Source organism: Nelusetta ayraudi, unplaced genomic scaffold, assembly GCF_046127955.1.
Source record: "Nelusetta ayraudi isolate G7.1 ecotype Tasmania unplaced genomic scaffold, CSIRO-AGI_Nayr_v1 ptg000052l, whole genome shotgun sequence".
Taxonomy (NCBI): Eukaryota; Metazoa; Chordata; class Actinopteri; order Tetraodontiformes; family Monacanthidae; genus Nelusetta; species Nelusetta ayraudi.
Window position 1 is genome coordinate 4611904 of NW_027466102.1, and position 21791 is coordinate 4633694.

General features: G+C 44.0%; 2 protein-coding genes across 2 annotated transcripts; one reads left to right on the plus strand and one right to left on the minus strand.

Annotated features, from left to right (window-relative positions):
- The first annotated feature begins 719 nt into the window (after positions 1-719).
- On the plus strand, positions 720-6685 carry LOC142896145 (NLR family CARD domain-containing protein 3-like). Its single transcript, XM_076037642.1, has 6 exons — positions 720-879; positions 1841-2058; positions 2544-4317; positions 4527-4700; positions 4950-5123; positions 5833-6685. The coding sequence occupies exons 1-6, from the start codon at positions 746-748 to the stop codon at positions 6020-6022; spliced, it is 2664 nt and encodes an 887-aa protein (XP_075893757.1). The 5' UTR covers positions 720-745; the 3' UTR covers positions 6023-6685.
- A 1316-nt stretch (positions 6686-8001) lies between these two features.
- tmem214 (transmembrane protein 214) lies at positions 8002-21085 on the minus strand. The gene is made up of 17 exons (XM_076037659.1): positions 20849-21085; positions 17460-17653; positions 16321-16471; positions 16110-16244; positions 15368-15450; positions 15150-15255; positions 13378-13459; positions 13052-13153; positions 12556-12697; positions 12344-12435; positions 11379-11427; positions 11166-11273; positions 10670-10787; positions 10465-10561; positions 9735-9903; positions 9485-9636; positions 8002-8826 (listed from the first exon to the last, which is right to left on the minus strand). The coding sequence occupies exons 1-17, from the start codon at positions 20997-20999 to the stop codon at positions 8700-8702; spliced, it is 2058 nt and encodes a 685-aa protein (XP_075893774.1). The 5' UTR covers positions 21000-21085; the 3' UTR covers positions 8002-8699.
- Between the last annotated feature and the right edge of the window lie 706 nt (positions 21086-21791).

Genomic DNA, 21791 nt, shown 5'->3' on the forward strand with positions numbered 1-21791 from the left:
GGTTTGAATCTGAGACCTGCATGACTCGGTTGGCCTTGACGAATGAAGTAAAATGTGGATTTTTATTTATTTTTTTTTAGGTTAGACAGCTGCTTCAACATTTAAATTCTGTCCAAATGAATTAAGAGATCCTTTGGTTGGTGTCAGTGAGCTGTTAATCGAAACAACTTCACAGACATTTGGCAGTTTCACAAAAATGTGTATTATATAACTTGTATTTGAAAGTATAATGGAAAAATGTTTGGTCTGTCTGTCTTAACCCTTTAGGCGCCATGGTCGCAAAATTGCCGCAAGCGTCATTGCTGAATTAAAACAGGCCATAGCGGCAAATATGGTACTAAAAGTAGTTACCACGTCACACCAGGAGATGGCAGACACCCGTGGCTTCAATCTGAGCAGCATTTGTCGGGGTGTTTATATTCAGATTTTTATATATATTTTTTTTTTAGATTTTTATATTCAGACCCCCCGCTGGTTTTGGTCCGCAGAGAAGGGACTCAAACACACACACACTCGAAACTGAAACTGAAAGGGTTTGTGAGTGGGACTCCCATTTTGAGGCCACGGCAGCGGGAGAGGAGCAGCCGGTGAGTCCTGACTGAATAACACATTAAATCTGATGTCGGCCCAAGCAATCTTCTCCATTGATTGTGTGCTGGTAACTCCGTGACCGTTTCCTCTAGTTCTCACAGTCCCTCGTGGAACTCGAGGAGTGTTCCTTCCGAGTTCACGGTAACGTTCCCCGATGAGTGTTCGTGTGGAGGAAGAGCAGGGCGAAGCAGCAGGGCCTCCGGGCCCCAGCTGTGTGTCTCTGAAGAGTCACCGGTCCAAAGGGCTTCGAGACAACTTCAACAAAGAACCTGGAGCGTCTGTCGCAAAGTAAGGAAACTTGAACTAATTTACTGTGTGTGTGTGTGTGTGTGTGTGTGTGTGTGTGTGTCTGTGTGTGTGTGTGTGTACGTGTGTGTGAGTACGTGTGTGTGACAAATAGGCCAGAGTCAGATATATTATTACACTCACTGTGCAGTGCAATGCGTTAGAATTGTGTTAAAGTTGCAAAATTACAGACCATTAGTATTGACACAGCAGCAGCAATAATTAAGAATAAAGGTTCAAAGATCCTTTATTATCTCCAAGGGGAAATCGTTACAGCCGTACAGCAGTAAACTAAAACAATAAAACCAAAACAATCAACCACAATCACAAGTAACAACAGCATACAGCACAGAAAACAACAATGAATAGAACGGACAGATTAATCAATCACTTGTTTCAAGACCTATGGGAGCAAGGACGAAATAATATTCAACTCCTGGAGAATTCTTAATTGTCAGCTCATCCTTCCACTTCCAAAAACATTAATATGAAATGAAATAAATAAGGATTATTAAACAGAAAATCAAATTCAGCTTTATTTTTGAAATGCCACATCAGAATTTTCTGAAATGGAATGAAGAGCTTCCTGAGGTGGTGTAGTATAACCCTAACATGGAATGATGGATTGACAATGATGACATGTCCAAAAACATTTAACTGAAATAAAGAATATAACATTTTTGGAGGAGCTTTATTTTCGATAAAATGAAGAGAATGACCCCCCCCCCCCCCCAAACGGAGCTGATGCGCTGTTGCCATTGTCTTCCACAAGTGGCCGAAAAAGTTAGGAAAAACACATCCAAACAAACCGGCATCTCATACACTGCTGCTGCGTGTCGCCATAACTAGCGCCAAAGTTCATGGTAAAAGACATAAAATAGAAATTAGATAAACAAAAAGATAAAAAATAAATAAATAAATAACTGATGAGCTGATCAGATTTAAAGCCAAAGTGTTTCCACAGGAGGAAGAAGAGGAGTGGTGATGGTTGTGAGGAGCAGCAGCAGCAGCGGCAGCAGCGTGGGGACGTCCTGGCTGATCCAGTGCGGACCGTCTGCCAACACCAGTTGTCCAGACGGTGCAGCAGCTCAAACTTGGACCAGTCTGCTCCATCAGCAGGGTCCTCATGTCCTCAGTGTGGAGCAGGACCGGAGACTGCCAGTCACATCCAGACTGCTCCCAGTAAGACTGTCCTCCTGCACCTTCCTTCGCCTCTCACTCATGTCAGAACCTCCAGTGAGAAGATTCACTGAGGGACATTTACAGCAAACAGTCAGACAATCACACAGGTGAAGCAGCAGCAGCAGAAGAAGAAACATACGCTAGAAGAAACATAAGTACATAAGCAACACAAATACTGCACTCATAAATACAATAAAAACAAACAAACAAACAGCCGTTCACTCTGCCATTGCATGATCCCGTTACTGTGATTAGATGTTGTGTTAGAGATCATTTTTGTGGCATTGAGGTTGGTTATTGCTGCTGTTGGATAATGACTGTCATTGTTAATCTGTTTGTTCTTGATTTGATTGTCCTGTATCACCTGCCTGATGGTAAATAGATCAAACACGGAGGGTCTGGAAACACTTGAAGTTGTGAACGGAACACAATGCTCACATTGTCACACCGATGTTTTCTTCTCCAACCTTTTCTCCTTTATTCAGTGCTTGATGATCTGCAGAAGCAGCATAAGATCAGTCTGGAAAGGAGATGTGAACATGTGACTGAAGGAACCAATGAAGCAGGAAGTGGAATCCTCCTCAACAACATCTACACTGACCTCTACATCACTGAGGGAGTGGGTGAGGAGGTCAAAAGCCAGCATGAGGTCAGGCAGCTGGAGACCAAGAAGACCAGGAAGAGCCTCCACGATCGTCCAATCAGGTGCAGCCAGATCTTTGAAGCCTCACCTGAGCAGCAGGGACTCAGAGTCAGAGTGGTGCTGACCAACGGCGTCGCTGGGGTTGGAAAAACCTTCTCAGTGCAGAAGTTCACTCTGGACTGGGCCCAGGGCCTGGAGAACCAGGACATTCATCTGGTGCTTCCTCTCTCATTCAGGGAGCTTAACTTGGTCAAAGAGCAGCACTACAGTCTTCTGGAGCTGCTCCATGTTTTCCATCCAACGTTAGAGAAGCTCACAGAAGAGCAGCTGGAGGTCTGCAAACTTCTCTTCATCTTGGACGGCCTGGATGAAAGCAGACTGGCTCTGGACTTTGAGGACAACAAGGTGGTGACTGACGTCACTCAGAAGAAGTCAGTCAGAGTCCTGCTAACAAACCTGATCAGAGGAGATCTGCTTCCCTCGGCTCTGCTGTGGATAACTTCCAGACCTGCAGCAGCCAATCAGATCCCTCCATCATGTGTGGACAGGCTGACAGAAGTACGAGGCTTCACCGATGACCAGAAGGAGGAGTATTTCAGGAGGAGGTTCAGAGATGGAGAAGATGTGTCCAGCAGGATCATCTCCCACATCAAGGCCTCCAGGAGCCTCCACGTCATGTGTCAGATCCCGGTCTTCTGCTGGATCACTGCCACAGTTCTGGAGAGCATGTTGAGCTCAGAGCAGAGAGGAGAGCTGCCCAAGACCCTGACTGACATGTACTCACACTTCCTGCTGGTCCAGACCAAGAGGAAGCAGCACAAGTATGGAGGAGGTCCACAGGAGCTGACCAAGGCTGACAGGGAGGTTCTTCTGAAGCTGGGCCAGCTGGCATCTGAACATCTGGAGAGTGGAAACATCATGTTCTACGGTGAAGACCTGGAGAAGTGTGGTCTCAGTGTGACTGAGGCCTCTGTGCACTCAGGAGTTTTTCCAGAAGTCTTCAGAAGAGAGTGTGTGATCTTCCAGAAAAACGTCTACTGCTTCGTTCATCTGAGCGTTCAAGAGTTTCTGGCTGCAGTGTACAGCTTCCACTGTCACACCATGAGGAAGACGGCAGGTGATGTTCGATCTGGAGAATCTCTGGACGAGTTTCTTAGGAGGATGATGGAGAAATCCCTGCAGAGTCCAAACGGTCACCTGGACTTGTTTGTTCGCTTTCTCCATGGACTCAGTCTGGAATCCAACCAGAGACTCTTAGGAGGCCTGCTGGGTCTCACTGACAACCATCCAGGAACCTTGCAGAAGGTCATCAACAACCTGAAGGAGTTGAACACTGAAGATGTCTCTCCTGACAGAAGCATCAACATCTTCCACTGTCTGCTGGAGGTGAAGGATCAGTCAGTGCATCAGGAGGTCCAAGAGTTCCTCAAGTCAGAGAAGAGATCAGAGAAGGAACTCTCAGACATCCAGTGCTCGGCTCTGGCCCACATGCTGCAGATGTCAGAGGAGGTTCTGGATGAGTTGGACCTTGAGAAGTACAACACGACACAGGAGGGACAGTTGAGGCTGATTCCAGCTGTGAGGAACTGCAGGAAGGCTGTGCTATATTTCCAAAGGTACGTTGAACAGAATCTGCCAATCTACTGTGTCACACTTGTGCGTGAAGCGGCACAATTTTGCAATTTTGTTGTTGGCAGTTTGTAGTTTTGAACCTTGTGACGATGGAGGCAGCCGATCGACTGAGGTTGAGCCTCGAATCAGTTTCACAGTCAGCGGAGTCTCAGATGTCGATGCCAACCTCACACTGTTGTCTCCCTCATTGCAGATTTTCTTTCAGTCGACTCTCAAATCAGCACTTTGAAATTGTGGCCTCAGCTCTGAAGTCCAGCCCCTCCCACCTCACACACCTGAACCTGAGTGGGAACAACCTGAAGGATTCAGCAGTGAAGCAGCTCTGTGTTGGACTGGAGAGTCCAAACTGCAGACTGGCAGTCCTCAGGTCAGTTCCTGGTTCCTACTGGTGGACAGCATATAAAAATCCAAAACAGACTAACAAGATTTTGTCTAGTTGTTGTGAGTTGTGACAACTGGTGTGTAAACCTGCTCAGTGTGAACACTTTGACCCAGATATTGATTACTCCGTCTCATTTACAGCTGCACATCTGGATCATCAACACAGGGATAAATGACTGACTCTTAATATGACAGTTATGACATGGATTCTCTGTTATTATTATTCTTTATTCAGATTGGGTCACTGCAGTTTGTCAGAAGTCAGCTGTGATTGGCTGCTCTCAGCTCTGAAGTCCAACCCCTCCCACCTCAGAGAGCTGGACCTGGGTTACAACCAGCTGCAGGATTCAGGAGTGAAGCTGCTGAGTGATTTTCTGCAGATTGCAGATTGTAAACTGGAGACTCTGAGGTCAGTTCACCTTCTTCAGTCTAGAACTTCTATCGGTCTTGTTTTTTCACTTCAGTTGTGTTGGAAATTCAATTTGCAGACGCTCATTTTTTGTGTTTGTAATGTATGAAACGTTCGTGAACGTATGAACGTTTTTTCCCTGACACTCTTAGCATCTGGCTACCATCACTGGCCAGTCTGCGCTAGCGCTAGCCATCTGTATGAACACCTGGTTCACTTTACTCCGCCACACAATTGGGTGTTACCTTCCTTCCTGTCTAGTTTCCCAGAAAATGGAGATGATTTACTTCCTAATATCTTTCACCAAAATCGCTGATAAATCCAGGTTGACATGGTGTGAATGAAGCTAGTAATAGCAACAATAACCATGGGGGGACTTAGCAAAAGGTCAAGTGTAAATGTAGGTTCAACCACTTAAGTCAGGTCAGTATTTATGATCAAGAATACGGAAAAGATTTCACTGCATTTCAGTGGTTGTCCCACCCCCTTGCCTCCGTATGTTTATATAAAAGAACCGCTCTAATGGAAGTTTAACCTAAGCTCTCTATTTGACAGTATTGATACCCTTACACAAATAGATTGACGCTAGTATATTAAGTGGCCACCAACAAACCCCGACAAATTTTACACACTGCATCTTTAAAACAGCATGAATGAAGAAAAAGCATTTTTAACTGATTAAAATCTTTCTAATGCACACTTTATTCAGATTGAGGGGATGCGGTTTGTCAGACACCAGCTGTGATTTGCTGGCCTCAGCTCTGAAGTCCAACCCCTCCCACCTCAGAGAGCTGGACCTGAGTGACAACGACCTGCAGGACTCGGCAGTGGAGTTGCTGAGGGATCTTGTCAACAGCAGGGACTATAAACTGGAGACTCTGCGGTCAGCACTGGTTTGAAACCTGCAGATGATGGTTTCAGCACCAAACATAGAACACATAATAACACATCAAAGATCCAGTAATCCCCCTGGTGGGGGGCCATCAGGCCAAGCAAGGCCTTCTCTGCTGGCCTAAACATACTTAGAAAAGTGCATTTTCCCATAAACATGATCATAAAGTTATTCTCCATTGCCTGTTTTTTCACATTATATAATATCTATATATTGTATATTATAGAAGCGTTTTTAGCCAATCATGTTCCAGCGAGCTTGTGTTGTCATGTTCTATGAATTCTGCCTCAAGCCTTCAAAATTGACATTGCAGGCTCCTATCCGCTGTAAATGAACAGACCAGAATCAGTTGTGACAGCCAATCAGATCTCGAGTCTGTAATGCCAAGACCAGCTAGCTGGCCTTACGCTGAGCTTCGAGCTAAGACTGAACTCAGCCTGTAGATTCGGCTGACACCATGACAAACCGACGATGGCTAAAGTAGATTTAATTGCCGAATCATCTGCAATTTATAGTGTAAATAACGTTGTGCTTTATTTTTAAGTTACGACAGTACCAGTGGCCTTCGTTACTTAGTCTTAATTGTGAATTTAAATGCTCCGGGAACTGGATTGCTACTGATACATTATAGTAGGAACATGGAAAATCAAATAAAAATGAATAAAATCAGATAGTACTGAAAAGATTTTTTTCCCTTGTCTATTTTTGTTTGCTGTGAAACGGGTGTCCCTTGTTTTTTCAACTTTTTTTCAACTTGACAGCATTTCAGGTATCTCATTCCAATACTCTATACTGCCTGAAACTCACCAAAATGGCCGTGCTATGATAAGTCTAGCATGAGCCGGAGTGGTACAAGGCAACGTTGAAAAATGAACAGCATCGACAATTGTACAGTGGGTTCGGAAAGTGTTCAGACCCCCGTAAATTTTTCATTCTGTCATATTGCAGCCGTTTGCTAAAATCAATTAATTAATGAATTTTTTTCCTCATTGAAGCGCACACAGCACCCGATATTGTCAGAAAAACACAGAGTTGTAGAAATGTTTGCAGATTTATTACAAAATAAACGCTGAAATATCACATGGTCCATCAGCGGCTGGCCGGGCACTTAAAGAACATTCACAGAGTTGTTCTGAAACCACTCCTTCGTGGTTTTAGCCGTGTGCTTGGGATCATTGTCTCGTTGGAAGGGGAACCGCTGTCCCACTCTGAGGTCGTGAACGCTCTGGAAAAGGTTTTTGTCCAGGACATCAATGTACTTGTGTACTCTTGCCCTCCCAAACGAACAAGCGCACTCCACATGGACGGCGGCTGTACCATGTTGCCTGGTACCACTTAGTCTCATGCTAAACTTTCATATAATGGTCATTTTGGTCAGTTTCAAGCTTCTTTGAGCGATTTTTTAAAAAGAATTTTTGCCAAGGAAAAACGATTTTTCAATTTTCAGACGTGTCAAGATTTTTTCATTCTGCCACTTCGTCTCATGCTAAACTATCATGTGATGGTCATGTTGATGAGTTTCAAGGTTTTTAAAGTATTTTTTGCAATTTTCTTTGTCCCCGAAAAAACAACACTGTTGATTTTTCCTTTTTCGGACATGCTGAGTGTTTGCCTAGTACCACTCCGTCTCACGCTAAACTCATTCTCATTCTCTCTCTCTCTTATTTTGTTAAACTTTCAAACATTTCAACATTTTGCCTCAACATGTGTGACAATGGAAAAATCAACATCCAATGAGCTGCACTGCTCCAGAGCTAGTCTATGACTGTGGCTCTGTCCCTACTAAGGAATACTTAAAACCCCCTTTCTGTGACGTTTCGGAGGAAATAAAGAATTTCAGTCCATTTTCAATTATTAGCTCGCCTTCCCAGCCAACAGTAATGTCCATTTCCAATGAATGAAAGGATGTTAGAACAGATATGCAGCCAATGGCTTACCTTGATAATAATTTACAGTTAGACTGACATACTACACAAAATCAACAAATGAGTTTGAAGTCTTTATTATAAATCATTTTACATTAATCACTTTCATGTCCACCATAACGTTCCATTGACTAGGCGCTGGTAAGAATGTTGTCGTTGCTCTGCGGGGGAGAGGTGGGGGTTTAATTCATCGTCAGAGTCGACTTGACACACAGGAGGACACAGACATCTGAAAACCAGTCTGGAAATGTTGTTTTGGTCGTTTCCCTGCATTTTCCAGGTTTTCACATTAGACACACACACACACACTCTCTCTCTCTCTCTCTCTCTCTTTAATAATCTTTAAATAAAAACATTTTATAAATCACCTACAAACCTACCAAGAAAATTACACCATTGTTCCAACCTGAAGGTCAAAGTAACGTTCGAAATTTGCCGAGTACAAAACTCAAGGGCAGAAAGACAGAAGAGGTGGGGGCAGGGGGTTCTGCATCCAGCAGTGACAAAAAGGTTCTGTAGAAAAAAGGACATCAATCTAACTGGAAACGGGTTCCAAAAAATTTTGCCAACGCGAGAGACTTTTTTTTTTTTTTTTTTTTTTTTTTTCAGACAGAGTTCGTCCGACCCAAAAAGTGTCCAAAAGTGTTGCTTTGCATTGGGTCGGAGAGTGTGGCGTGTGTTACTTCACGTGCGCTGCTGTACGGTGCTGCGAGGGGGGGGGAAGTGGTGGTGGTGGTGGTGGTGGGCGGCGCCGCGTCACTACGCTCGCGTCAGCAGTTCCTGAGCCCAGGTCTTGATGGCCGAGGTGGTGTGTTGGAGCAGCTGCCACGTGGAGTTGCTGAAGGAGACGGCGTGGCCCCGCAGACACGACACAGACACCTCGCCGCTGCACGGGGAGGGAGGGAGAGAGAGTGAGAGAGGTAGAGAGAGAGAGAGAGAGAGAGAGAGAGACGAGAGAGAAAGACAAGAGAGAGAGAGAGAGAGAGAGAGACGAGAGAGAGAGAAAGACAAGAGAGAGAGAGACAGAGAGAGAGAGAGAGAAGCCTTTGTCAGCCTCAGAGATTCAATTCCACGGATTAAAAAAAAAAAAAGCACATTAGCAGTGATAATTTGGTTTTCCTACCCTAAGGGTTCATATTTCTATATAAGAATATACACAGCTCAAGGGTCTTGCTCCCAGTTAGCTGCCATCTTGCACCACCATATTTCTAAGGAAGCCTGGTGTGGACAATCCAGCTGGCCTGACAGCGTGTTTTGTATTTAGGATGAGCGCTTGCGTCCTCAAATAAACCAACGAAGAAGAAGGCGAACCAGGTAACCAGGTTTGGGTTCGCAGGCCACCGTAGCTCACTGGCAAGCTCAGGGGAGGGAGGGTGGGCGAAAGTGGACTGCGATCTAAAGCCTAACCACTTGATGTCGCCGTTTCTTCTCAAAATCTCCAAATATTACACGCTTGACCTTTATCGTCGCTACTCAGGGTTGCTCCGAACAAAAGTCTTAGAACCAGAGAAGTGTTGGGTCGGGCGGACGCCTACGGTACTGACTTGCAGGAGTCCTGCAGGTGGAGCCACGCTCTCTGCAGCAGCTCCGACACGTACGCCAGCGCTGGGACGACGTAGTTGTGATGGAGGAAGAGGAGCAGCTCCCTCAGGTACGCCAGCGCCTGGAAGACGCTGTCTGGAGTGTTGGCGTACACCTGGGCGGCAGGGACGGACACGGGGGGGGAGGTGGAGGTCAAAGGGCGAGAACACTTTACGCCACAGTTTCCCAGGACCACTTTGGACCAGGCCTCACCCATTCCACGGCCTGCGGCGTCTTCTCTTTGGCCCAGAGGATGAAGTGCGTGGTGTTTTCCGCGACGTAGATGGCGGCCGTCTTCAGCTTGTCGCGGCTCTGCTCCAGCAGCGGCCCCACCACTCTGACGCACTCCGAGTAATAGTAGGGCGTGTTGGTCTCCAGCCAGCTGCAGGGGTTACGCAGACAGTGTTGTGGCGTTAACATGGGAGCGCTGCTGATCCGGGATGTTACAGCACCAGAATCTAGTCTGCTTTTATTTTCTGTTGTAGTTTTTCTGAGGCAGAGAAATAAAGATTAGAGTCCAATTAGGGTCACGGCCCTAAAGTTTCGCACAATCCCAATTGTTGTCATGTAATATTTGCCAGGGATTCTTTTTAAAAGGTGCGTGAGTTGCACACAAACAAATTTAATTATTTTGTTGTTTATTGCTGATATGACAAAATAATAAAATACATTCTTGCAGTCTTGTACTGTGGATGTCTTTCATCACGCAGTTCTGAGCTGGATGGGATGGTAACAGTGCACGTGCAGCACCTGGGTAAATGGGTTGGTGACTGCACTGGAATACACTACACTTGGAAACTCAAGATTGAATTTTTTTTTTAACACAATACACTACTATAACATTCATAGGGTGTCCAAAAACTTTTTCCCACCACCGTAGATTTGAGCAGCAAAGCTGAATTTGATTGCGACTTCAACAACCGAGAGTTTTCGCCGCTCGTACCTGAACCCCTGTTTGGTGTACACGGTTATTTTGCCCCAGGCCTGCTGACAAACACCCAACACCCCCGAGCTGTGAAGATGCCTGGCTGTGGCCGAACCTGAGGGTGGGGGGGGGGGAAAGGCAAAGAGGGGGACGGGACGGGACGGTCAAAGTCTTCATAGAAGCGATCAGAATGTGTGTTGCGCTCCCGGTGACGACAACCGACCTTCGAAGGAGCCGTGGGATCTGACGTCATGAGCGACGAAGCCGGCGGCGAACACCAGCAGCACCATCAGCAGTTTGGTCCAGGGGAACCCGCGGCCGCGCATTTTTACCTGAAGATTCTGGACACAGGGAATTTTTTTTAATTCATTTTGTTTTTTAAATTGCTCAGAAATGACACCACAGATACGAACGAGTGAACGAAACTGTTAGAAGAGCCTTTTTTTTTTTTTTTTTTTTGCATATATGAACTGGAGCGCGATTCGAAACCGATAGCTATGTCTATTTTTAGACGAGCACTTTTCTTTATATTTGTTCAAATTAAGAAGAGACGACTCAGCAGTTTTATGACCATTAGCCTTAAATGGTCTTTTTTTTTTTTTTTTTTTTTCTTCAAAGCAAGACTGAGTGCCTTTGGCCCGTCACAACTGATCCTAAGCTCACCGGACTCACACCCGTCTCAGTGTCAGAATCCCATCACCCACTGGAGCGGTCCTCACCTGGCAGAGGTTATTGCACTCCTGCAGGTCCGGAGTCTCCACCGTGTCTCTCATCTCCTCGTTGGTCACTTTGAAAGACTGGATGGTTTCCTCCAGGTTCTTCCGCAGCTGAGGGCAGAGAGACGGGACGAAGCCCGAGCGTCAAACCACGAGGACGAAGAGCGAGCGCCGCCGCCGAGGGGCACTTTGACTGGTGAGCGGCGCAACTCGTACCTTTGGTGGCAGGACATTCCAGGACTTCAGCAAGTGGTTCAGCAGCAGACTGGGGAGTTTGAAAAAAAGGCAACACTTTGGAATGAATGACTGACACAAGGTTAAAAAAAAAAAAAGTTTGGGGTCACTTGCTGCATTTCCACGACCCCTAGAATTGCGCAAAACCTAAATATCGCAATAAAAAACTGGTCATGTTAAAAACCATTCAGAACGCACAAAAAGGACTCAAGGGTCGTAGTCTATAAGAGCAGGGACACAGGAGACAGAAAATGAAGAGTGAAACCGGCAGACGATGACACTAAATAGGAGACAGTCAATACAGTACCACAGTACTACAACAGTACTCGTAACACTAGAGTTCAGTGCAGAAATCAGTCAGTGACCCTAAACTTTTGGAAGGCAGTGTATATTAATATATGTCCTTGTCATTACTTTACTATTACTTATTACTTCACTGTAGTAGTGAGGGGGCGATAACAGAGTTTTCAAATTCGATACGATAATCAATATTTTTTCGGGTCGATATTCGCGATATCGATATTGTTATGAATACACTTTTTGGTTTGTAATTTTTTCTTAAACAACTTAAAATCACAAAGCACAAGTGACCGTTAATATATTTCTTACAAAAAAATGAAAAACAGTTAAAGAAAACGTTTAGTGACAGAAAATTTAAATCATTAAGTATAAAGTGCTATAAATTAAAAAAGATTAATTATAAATAAACATAAATGTCAATCAAAAAAAATCAGATACCAAAATTTTACAAACTTTAAAGTAATAAATATAAATAATAAATAAGTATAACTTAAAATGTCAATGATCAAAAATAAATACATATATCAATATTTTCTTAAAATTATCGATACAAAATTTTACTCTGATAAGCGATCGATATATTGATAAAAAATATCCATATGCATGTCACTATATTGCACCATTATTCGTTCAGCTGGCCGACTCACCTGGACTGTGACAGGTGTTTGGTGTACAGCTGCCTCCACACGCCCAGACTCTGCACGTCCACGCACAGGCACTGTGTCATACTGCTGAGCAACTGGAAAACACCAGGGAGTGAGAGGGAGTGAGAGGGAGTGAGAGGGAGGGACCCAATGACAATCAGATTTGTGTGTTGAAGGCCTCGGGGCTCCAGCGAGCAGCGGCGCGGCGGCGCTACCTCTCTCTTCATGTCGTCAGGACAGTTGGGCGTGGCCCGCGACAGGAAGGACGGCAGGTACGTGTGCAGCGTGCTCTCGGGCTTGGCGCCGAAGGCCAGCGCCTTCAGCCGAGGGTAGAGACGCCTCAGCTGCTCCTGCAGACTGGACACCAAACAAGAAAGAGAACAGAGAGAAATGAAAATTCCACAAATAAATAAAGTTTCTAACATTCTCACTGAGCCCCTCTACATCATGGTGTGATACGTGTATTGACATATGAGGCCTTTCCCCATCGTTTACATGAGTACCAGAAAGAAAAAGTGTCAAACGGTGTTGTTCTCACAGTCCAAAGTCAGTTTCATAAGCTTGCAGTGTGCAATCGCTGCTTCCAACCCAGAGTCGTTCCCGTCCACACTTACACGAGTCCAAAGCCAATGGCAGAAGCATGTGACGGCCGTTCCCCTTTGTGGGCGCACAGTGTGTTGATGCACACGGCTGCATTTAGCTTGCACCTACCTTGACGAAAGGGCGTTCTTGGGCATGAAGGCAAAATCCAGCAACGGAAAGAATTCTTTTGGGCCCATGATGCCAAATCCCTTCGTCAGGTTTGCGTGAAGCCTGGAGGGAAAAAAAAAATAAATAAAAATTAAAAAAAATAAATATAATATATATATATTTTTTTTTGGGGGGGGGGGGGAGGGAGATGAGTATAATTTGCATATAAAGTTTGAAATATGCAGCTACGTTTGTCGTGAATATTTAGAGAAACACTGAGAGAATGAATGTGCATATTTCATATCATTTCACATTTGCATTGTATATGAAATCAAGAGGGGACTTACAGGAGAAGCCTTTCCAGATATGCAATGGCGTAAGAGGACAAGGACTTGAATCCCAGCACAGGCAGCATGATGCCCAACCACACTGAAACGCACAGAAAGGACTTGTTTCAGCCGCGAGGGAAGAACCTCCAGTTCCAGCAGTCAATGTACCAGCAGTCAATGTACCAGTAGCATTGCAGCCCGAAGCGTCCAGGCAGTTTTGTAATAATCATGCTTGGATGAATGAATGAATGCTTTGTTTCGGTTACAACATACAATATCTAAATAACACCAGGAAGAAAAAAAAGTACTTTAAATTCTTCTTCTTGATCCCATCACATTTCAATTATTTTTCATTGGAATTCTCTATCATTTTGCATTTCGATTTTTTTTTTAAATTTCAACAGAGATCATTTTAAATTCATCACTAAGCCCAGTCCACAGTTGAACTCACCAACATTAAACATAACTGTATTTAATTACTTATTCCAAAGACACTCAACCCTCCTTCATTATAAAAAATGTTGAATCCAGGTGGGAAAACCTTTATACAGGAGCTGAAATAATATTTCAATTCCAGCAATGTTTAGGATGCACTATATCTATGAATTTTTCACGACTCTAAAGGCATGGGCAAACTACGGCCCGGGGGCCATATGCGGCCCGTTATGCTCTTTAATCTGGCCCGCTGAAACTTGAAGAAGTGACACTAATAGTAAGTAAGTCATGAAATTGCTGGATTTCATCCATTTTTCCATTGTTTTAAGACATATTTCAATAAAGAGCTGAATAATGTGGGGCTTCAAAGACACTGATTTTGTTGTAACTTTGTTTTTGTTCATTTCCAATAGACATTAAAGCTACATGATATGTTTTCTACATATTCCTCATACATATTTACAGGCTCCTCTGTCAAATTATAGAACCCATTGTGGCCCGCCGGTCAAAAAGTCTGCCCAGCCCTGCTCTAAATAATTCATATGTGGTTTCACGATAAGAAACTTTATTTATTATTTCAATAGCTCTTTCCTGTAGTTTAATAATATGACCTATAAATACTATGTTGTGTAAACTTGGAGTAGTTCACAGTATTATGATCAACAACCTGGAGCCAGGAGTTCTAATAATAATAATAATAATAATAATGATAATGATCTTAAAGAAGAGCCTGGAGGAGCATATTGGACTCAACAATCATCTCAAGCTTTCTCCAAGTCTCATGACGTGACAACAAGAGGCTCAGGCTGCTGCCATTGTTGATCTGATTGGTCGTTTCTGTTGTCGTGACTGGGATTTTATTACAGAGCGCCCAGTGCTGCAGAACCGATTGTTTTCTGAACGGCTTTGTGAGCGTGCACGAGCTTAAGCCGCAGCAGAGAGGCTTTCTGTGCTTCAGGCATCAACAGTCTGGCTCTCCAAATCAGCCACCAACCTTTCACAACCTGAGAGCTACTTCATGGCTACTGAGTCCGTCTTCATGGCTACTGAGTCCTCATGGCTACTGAGTCCTCATGGCTACTGAGTCATATGAAGAGCAACCAGTTAGCTGCACTCTCCTGAAATAACACATTTTCTCAGATATCTTTTAGTAATACATCATTATTAATGAAACGGATCTATACGGATCGTTAATTTGTTCTCAATAATTCTCAAGAGTGACTTCACAAGGTTGGATAAAGTTGAATTTTAGAAGAGCAGTGGCCCCGTACTGACGCCTGCTTCTCAGCGTGGCACTGGACATGGCGCTCGGCGAATGCGTTTTTTCACTTTGGTTTGGCGAGACGCTCCGTTACCTCGAAGTCCTTGGCTGAGGTCGTAGAATCCCGCCTGGCCCAGGGCCCACATGATGGTCAAGCACTTGACCGGGCGGTTCTGAACGGATCGGAGCAGCTCCAGATACTACAGCGGAGGGGAAGGAGAACACTGGAGTCACTGTGGGTTCCCCGAAGCGGCTGTGTCGCTAAAAGCGAGGAAACAGGTGAGCAGCTTCCCTTCACGCTCACTGACTCACCGTTGGCAAGTTCTGTGTGGCGATTTTGGGTTTGTCCTGCAGGATGGCCTGAACGCAAACTCTGTAGCCGTGCAGAGGTTCTCCTGGGAAGAGAGAGAACACCGTGTGGTCAATTCTAATTATCTAGCGGAATCAGCGTGATCAAGGCTTGACAATAAATTTTTTTTATAGAGAATATCTGGACAGTTTAAGTATGTAATCGTTTTGGAATGTTCCAATGAACATAAAAATATAATATTTCCACAAAGGAATTATTATTGTTACATATAGAGCAGGGTAAAAAAATGTGCAATTAATCGCAAGTTAACTCAGGATACTATGCGATTAATCGCCATTAAAATGTTTAATCGACTGACAGCCCTAGTAAATATTTCCCACAATTAAACGTTTTTTGTTGGATTTTTTCCTCTTAAATAATGATTTATATCCCTCCTGCCAGTGACGTCGCTAACGCTATCGCTATCGCTATGCTATCGGGATGCTATTGGGATGCTGATGGTCACGTCAGTCACTCCATTGTCCCATATTCTCTCCGGCTGAAAGCGGAGCGGCCGCATTGTGATTTTAATTTGGCGGTCTTGCCCACTTTTTTCCCCCAACTGAGATCGCATGCGCAATTGCCAGCATGCGATCTCAGTAGATCACCCTCAACAGGCTAACCAACACGACGCGCACTCTCTCAGCCAGAGCGAGCAGTTTAGCGGCTCCCAGGCCCTGCATGTGGCCAGCAGAGCAGCCGTACCCGTCTGTCTGTCCAGCTCCCTGAGCATCGTGTAGATACAGTGGTCGAACAAATCCGGCAGCACGTCAGCGCAGCGTCCGATCAGGCCCTTGATGACGCCCCTGAGCTCCTTTCCCGCAAGGCAGTATGGGTAATCTGGACATGAGAAGAACACGAAATGAGAGGACATCTCGCTTTCAGAAGCAGGTCGCGGTCGCGGGGTTCCACAGACCGTGGGAGTAGCTGCTGAGCGTGGGCTCGGTGTCCGGGGCCGTCAGGTTGAGGTTGAGGTATCCTGCCAGGTCTTTCACCCACACGGAGGGGTTTTCTGGGAACATGGTCTGGCTGCGGGCCAACTGCTGCTTCAGATCGGCGACGTCCAGCTACGAAAAAAAGAACAAAACAAACAAATCAGAGTCAACAAACTGAGAAATGAAGATACAGCAGCACGGCACCATGTGACGGTTGGATGCTAGGATGCATTACAGTACTGTACTGTTCTTTTTAAAGGTCCCATAGTATACCAAACGAGGTTTTTTAAGATCCTTTTTTTTATTTTTTAGCTTAAGCGGAGAAACCTCAAATCAATTTTCCACCCAAATAATGAGTACCTCTCCAGAAGATAGGACATTTAGCACTCAGTTAATGAAGGAGGCTTCCTGTTCATTTACTTCCCGTTCTAAAATTTCGACAAAGTACAACTGCAATTTGCAGTTTCCATTGAATGGTGTAAGGTGCACGAGTTGTAATTCTCGTAAAATCTCGTCCTACATTTGTTTGTTGTCAAGAATACTTGTTATATTTTTTGCTTTGATTATTTGTAAAAAAAACAAACAAACAAACAAACAAAAAAATCATTTTCATTTGAAAAAAGTGTTCCCATTACACTTTTGCAATATTCCTCTATATCTATACGTCTGTGAAAACAACCTGACGAGAGCATCAAAAACCTGTTAGCCATATTTGAGAGGTGTCTCGAAACGTAGGCGTTTCCATTTCCAGTTTTATTATTGCAATACTTAGGTTTTGCGCAATTCTAGGGGTAATGGGAACGCAACTAATGATGCAGTCGGTGGGTGGAGCCAACACTGGCGGTTTTGCAGACATCGCATCGTCCGAATACACCGGCAGATCAAACGTTGCACAGTGCGGACCTTTGAAACCAACAGAGTTCTTTTCCGAACAAGCTGAACAAGCAAGCGCCTCCTCGGCAGCAAAAGAAAAGTGATGATCAGCTTTGGCCTGAAAAGTCACCCTCCGAAACAGTTCAAGAAAAAAGAGATTCTAATATTCAAAGCTGCAAAAAGATTGTAATACATGACATTTCTTTCGGAATATCAACGTTTTGACAGCTGCTGCTGCTTCACTCACAGCTTTGAAGGCTTCCTCCAGGTTCTTGCGGGTGGGCTGGCTGACTGTATTGCTGTTATTGGCTTTCTTGGGAGGTTTGCTCGACGAGGGCTTCTTGCTCTCCGTCTCGGCCGGCGGAGGGACCTGCTCCTTGTTCTGTTTCTTCGTCATCTTCTCGAAGCCCTCGAACCGCGACTCGGACATCTTCAGGGGCGCTGAGGGGGAGAGGGGCCGGGGGGGGCAGATCAATGGTCAGCACGGCCTCGTCCACTCCGTCGCTACAAGCCGTCCCATCTGCGGAACTCTGGCAGTCCCGTCCCAGACCCCTCCCTCCCTCCTCTCCCCCCCCGCCTCCTTCCTCTCACATTCATATCGTCAACCCTCCCTCTGCGTCTTACATAAGGAGCTGCTACAGCTGTTCACACACTACTCTGCAAATAGAGTTCTTTGAGAAATGGCGTTGAGAAGAAACTTGAGTTAGTTTTTACGACAGAGGTGATTATATCACACTGACACAAGTTCATCTCAGTGACCGAAATTTGGGGTCTCAGAGGGTGACAAACTACCTCTGTGTGTGTGTGTGTGTGTGTGTGTGTGTGTGTGTGTGTGTGTGTGTGTGTGTGTGTGTGTGTGTGTGTGTGCGTGTGCAGAGATATATCTTGAATCAGCGTTGACAGAGGTCACCAGTTGTCTTTCAGCTCAACGTGTTGCTGCTGACTGTAACCAAATCTAAATGGGGTCCTGGGAGAACGCAGGTGTGACGCACTGGAGGGTTTCACCACAGGGTCGGTGCTCATCACTGCCTGCAGCCTGCGACATTTCTTATTACAATACTGATCAGACAAGACCAGTTTCTTCTGATTGTAAAGAGTTGAGAGCAGCAAATGTTTAGCTAGGACTGTACTCATCCTCCAGGGCTCTATGTGTGTGTATGTGTGCGAGTGTCATCGCTGCAAAGTATGCAAGCTGCTTTGTCTTTCTTAAAACTAAAGTTTTTTGTTTTTGTTTTTTTTTAAGTAACTGGAACTTTAATATCCCAGAACGAAGATGTGTAAAATAAAGCCGATTGTTATTGAATTTAAAGAAGCGCCGCTGCCACCACTGGTCACATGGCGGAGTGAAGTATCAGCTCTAGGAGCAGCACGAGTTCTCCCGGTCACTACAGGATGAAAATCAAAACAGATTTTATTGCCAAGTGTTGACAACCAATAGAGAGAAAAAGTAAAACAAGAGACAGTGAAACGATAAAGAAGACGATAAAGAAGACGATAAAGAATGACACGAGTGAAGCGAGGCAGCCGGTTTGATCACCTGGCAACACTTGGAAGACTTTTGGACACTTTCATTTTGAGATAAAACAGAAGAGATGAAACTATAGGAATGTTTCTGGCAGTTTTTGGAGGCAAGAGCAAAAAAAAAAAAAAGAAGGTCCAAGCTACCAGGTTTTGATTTTCTCTAAAATGATTGTAGTATTTTGTATCAGGGAACTTTAAGAAATCCAGCACTCTCTCATTGGGAGAGGAAGCACATGTCACAAGAAAAAAAAACCTCTCACTTCAGTAACTGCTAAAAAAGAAGGAGAAACGAGTCTGGTGGGGCGGGGGGTAAAGAAGAGCGCCTGTTGTCATATGTCATGAGGCTACTAACCGCAGTTCAGCCCAGAGGGAGATTCCACAAGCGGGTGGTCGGAATGATTCGGCAGTAAAGACAGGGCCAATCGGAGCAAGAGATTTAAAGAGACGGACAGTTTGAAGTGATGACGCAGTTTGATGTATGAGAAGAAGGCTCACTTTCTTTCAGAAAATACACAATATATCAGAAAATACTGATCCTCATTACAATGCACATCACCTACACACACTACCAGTCAAAAGGTTGGACTCACCCTTTTCTTTCATTCTCATGACAATTGACATTGCAGTTTCTCACTGGAGGCATCATATGACCGCACATGGAATTATGTAGGGAACAATAAAATTGTCAGATACCTCAAATATGTTTTGTATTTAAATTCTTAAAAAAAAAAAAAAAGAGCCAAATTTAGAGCTATTTAACATGTTTTTATTTGCTGCATAATTACATATATTGCTCATATATTTGATATCTTCAGTATATATCTACAGTGTAGAAAGGTATGAAGATATTAAATAAAATGCATGAGAAGGTGTGTCCAAACCTTTGAGTGTCAGTGTGTATATATATATATATAACCGCTAAATATGTTTTAGCGGTTATTTACGTGCTTAAAACTAATCTACTTTAAATGTGTAAATATTTTTAAGGATCGTATTTTGGCTGATAAGAAGTAGAAAAATGTGTCATTGCCCATGTATACAAATGTACCCTTTTTGTAAATGCGCTCGTCGGTTGACACTCAAATAAAAAAACCTGAAATTGTCAACAACAATGATAATATTTTATTTAAAAAGAAACAAACTCATCCCTAGGCCATAGTTTTGGTAGCTTGCGATTTGATGGATTCTGACTTGTGACGCAGCCCAATAAACAAAGGGTGACTGAGACCTTCTTGCTTTACTTTGGAGCGCTCTCGTGTTATTCAAGCAAGTCAAAGACAGCGTAGTTGCCATCCACAAAACTGTCCCACAACTTTGCGCTATCTGACCTACCTCTATTTAGATCACGTGTTACGTTTATAATCTACAATTAGGTTGAAAGTCCAAAAAAAAGTCAACGTAGTGCATTGCAGTGCTCGTCGACGTGTGATGAACCGATGGAAATCTCATCGACGAGCGCAACGAGTGACCACTCAGAACGCTGACAGCTGTGCATTCTCCGTGGTGATTAAAGAACACATTGCGACGCAGCCCAGCTTTCCATAACACTTTGCCAACTCTGCGGTAACTGCACCACGAGTTGCGATTTAAATCGGCAAGGAAGAGTTGAGACAAAAAAAAAAAAAAAAAAAAAGTCGCTGAAACAGTGAACGTAGATGTAGCTCCTTAGCGATGACGTTGCTCATGTTGACACACTGCTTCTAAGGTGCTACTATGCTAACTAGCATTTTTCCTCAAAGCCGTTTGTGAGTTGAGGAAAAACATGTCAAGACCGTTATTTGACATAAATAAAATACTTTCTTTATTTTATTTTATTTTTAGAGGATACGGTGACGCAGAGGAAAGAATACGAGCTGCCAAACCGCGGGGCAGCTTCAAAAAGTAGCGTTACCGCGATGCTACGCAGCTAGCTGGATAAATTGGATGAGTTATGTTGTCATCGAATTTTATCACTATCATGAGGCTTCCCACATGAGAATTCCCACTTTAAAAATCGGTCAGGGTTTGTAAAGCGGACAAGACGCTTCGCTCCGGATGTAATTTAAACTCGTGCTGGGGGGGCTGAGGAGGCGGTGTCGCTCGCTAGCAGAACTCTACTGGGCCATGGTCACTTACGTCTGGTTGGCAGGTTCGATTCGCTCAGAGCTTTTCTCCCCCCGCCGCCGCTCTTCTTGTCAGCTGAATTCTTGGTTCCGGTCGAATTGCTGCTTTTCTTGCCTTTTTTCACGACTTCCCATTTCCCAACAGAACCATTATTCGAAGCCATTTCTACGTTATAAAATCGCGTGTCAGTGGCAGCTCGGGGGTTCTGTGACTTCCTACGTTACAAAGAAAGCTGACGGTCGTCGCATTGTAAGACTGCAGGGGGCGCTGCTGCATATTTTTTGGCATGTTTCGTAAAGGGAAATAGCGAAAGAAGAAGACCGTGTAGGTCAGCAGCGGCGTGACGTGACAAAAGATTACTTACTGTAAGTGTCTCTTGCTTTGCCAAGGAATAAAGTTCTTTGAATAGAATTGAAATTAATTAAATTAAGAGAGAAAGCACATTTGACCAAAAGTGTGCTTGCTATTTATTATTATTATTATTATTATTGTTATTATTATTATTATTATTATTATTATTATTATTATTATTATTATTATTATTATTATTATTATTTATTTTTATACATTGTTGTTTGGGTGTGTTTGGTTTATTTTTGTTTGCCAAATCTGATGCGAGTCATGCCCTGAGTTTTCTTAAGATAGTTATCAAGATAGTTGTCTAGTTGTTGAGACATTAAATTTATTGTTGTCTTTTTAAATCAAATGAAATGTGGGAAACAACAAAAAACATCACACATTCTGATCACTCTTTTTAATTCTGATGTGTTATAGAGCACAACGTTTGATGTTGTGGTGTAGATGAACTTAGTTTTGCTGCGTGAGCTATTGAAGACATTGTCAGTTGTTTTTTTTGTTTGTTTTTTTGCTTTGGCTGCCTGCAGTCACTATACCTGCACAAATCTAAACACGCAATTCATTTTGTATCTTTCACCATGACAGAAAATCTCTTGAT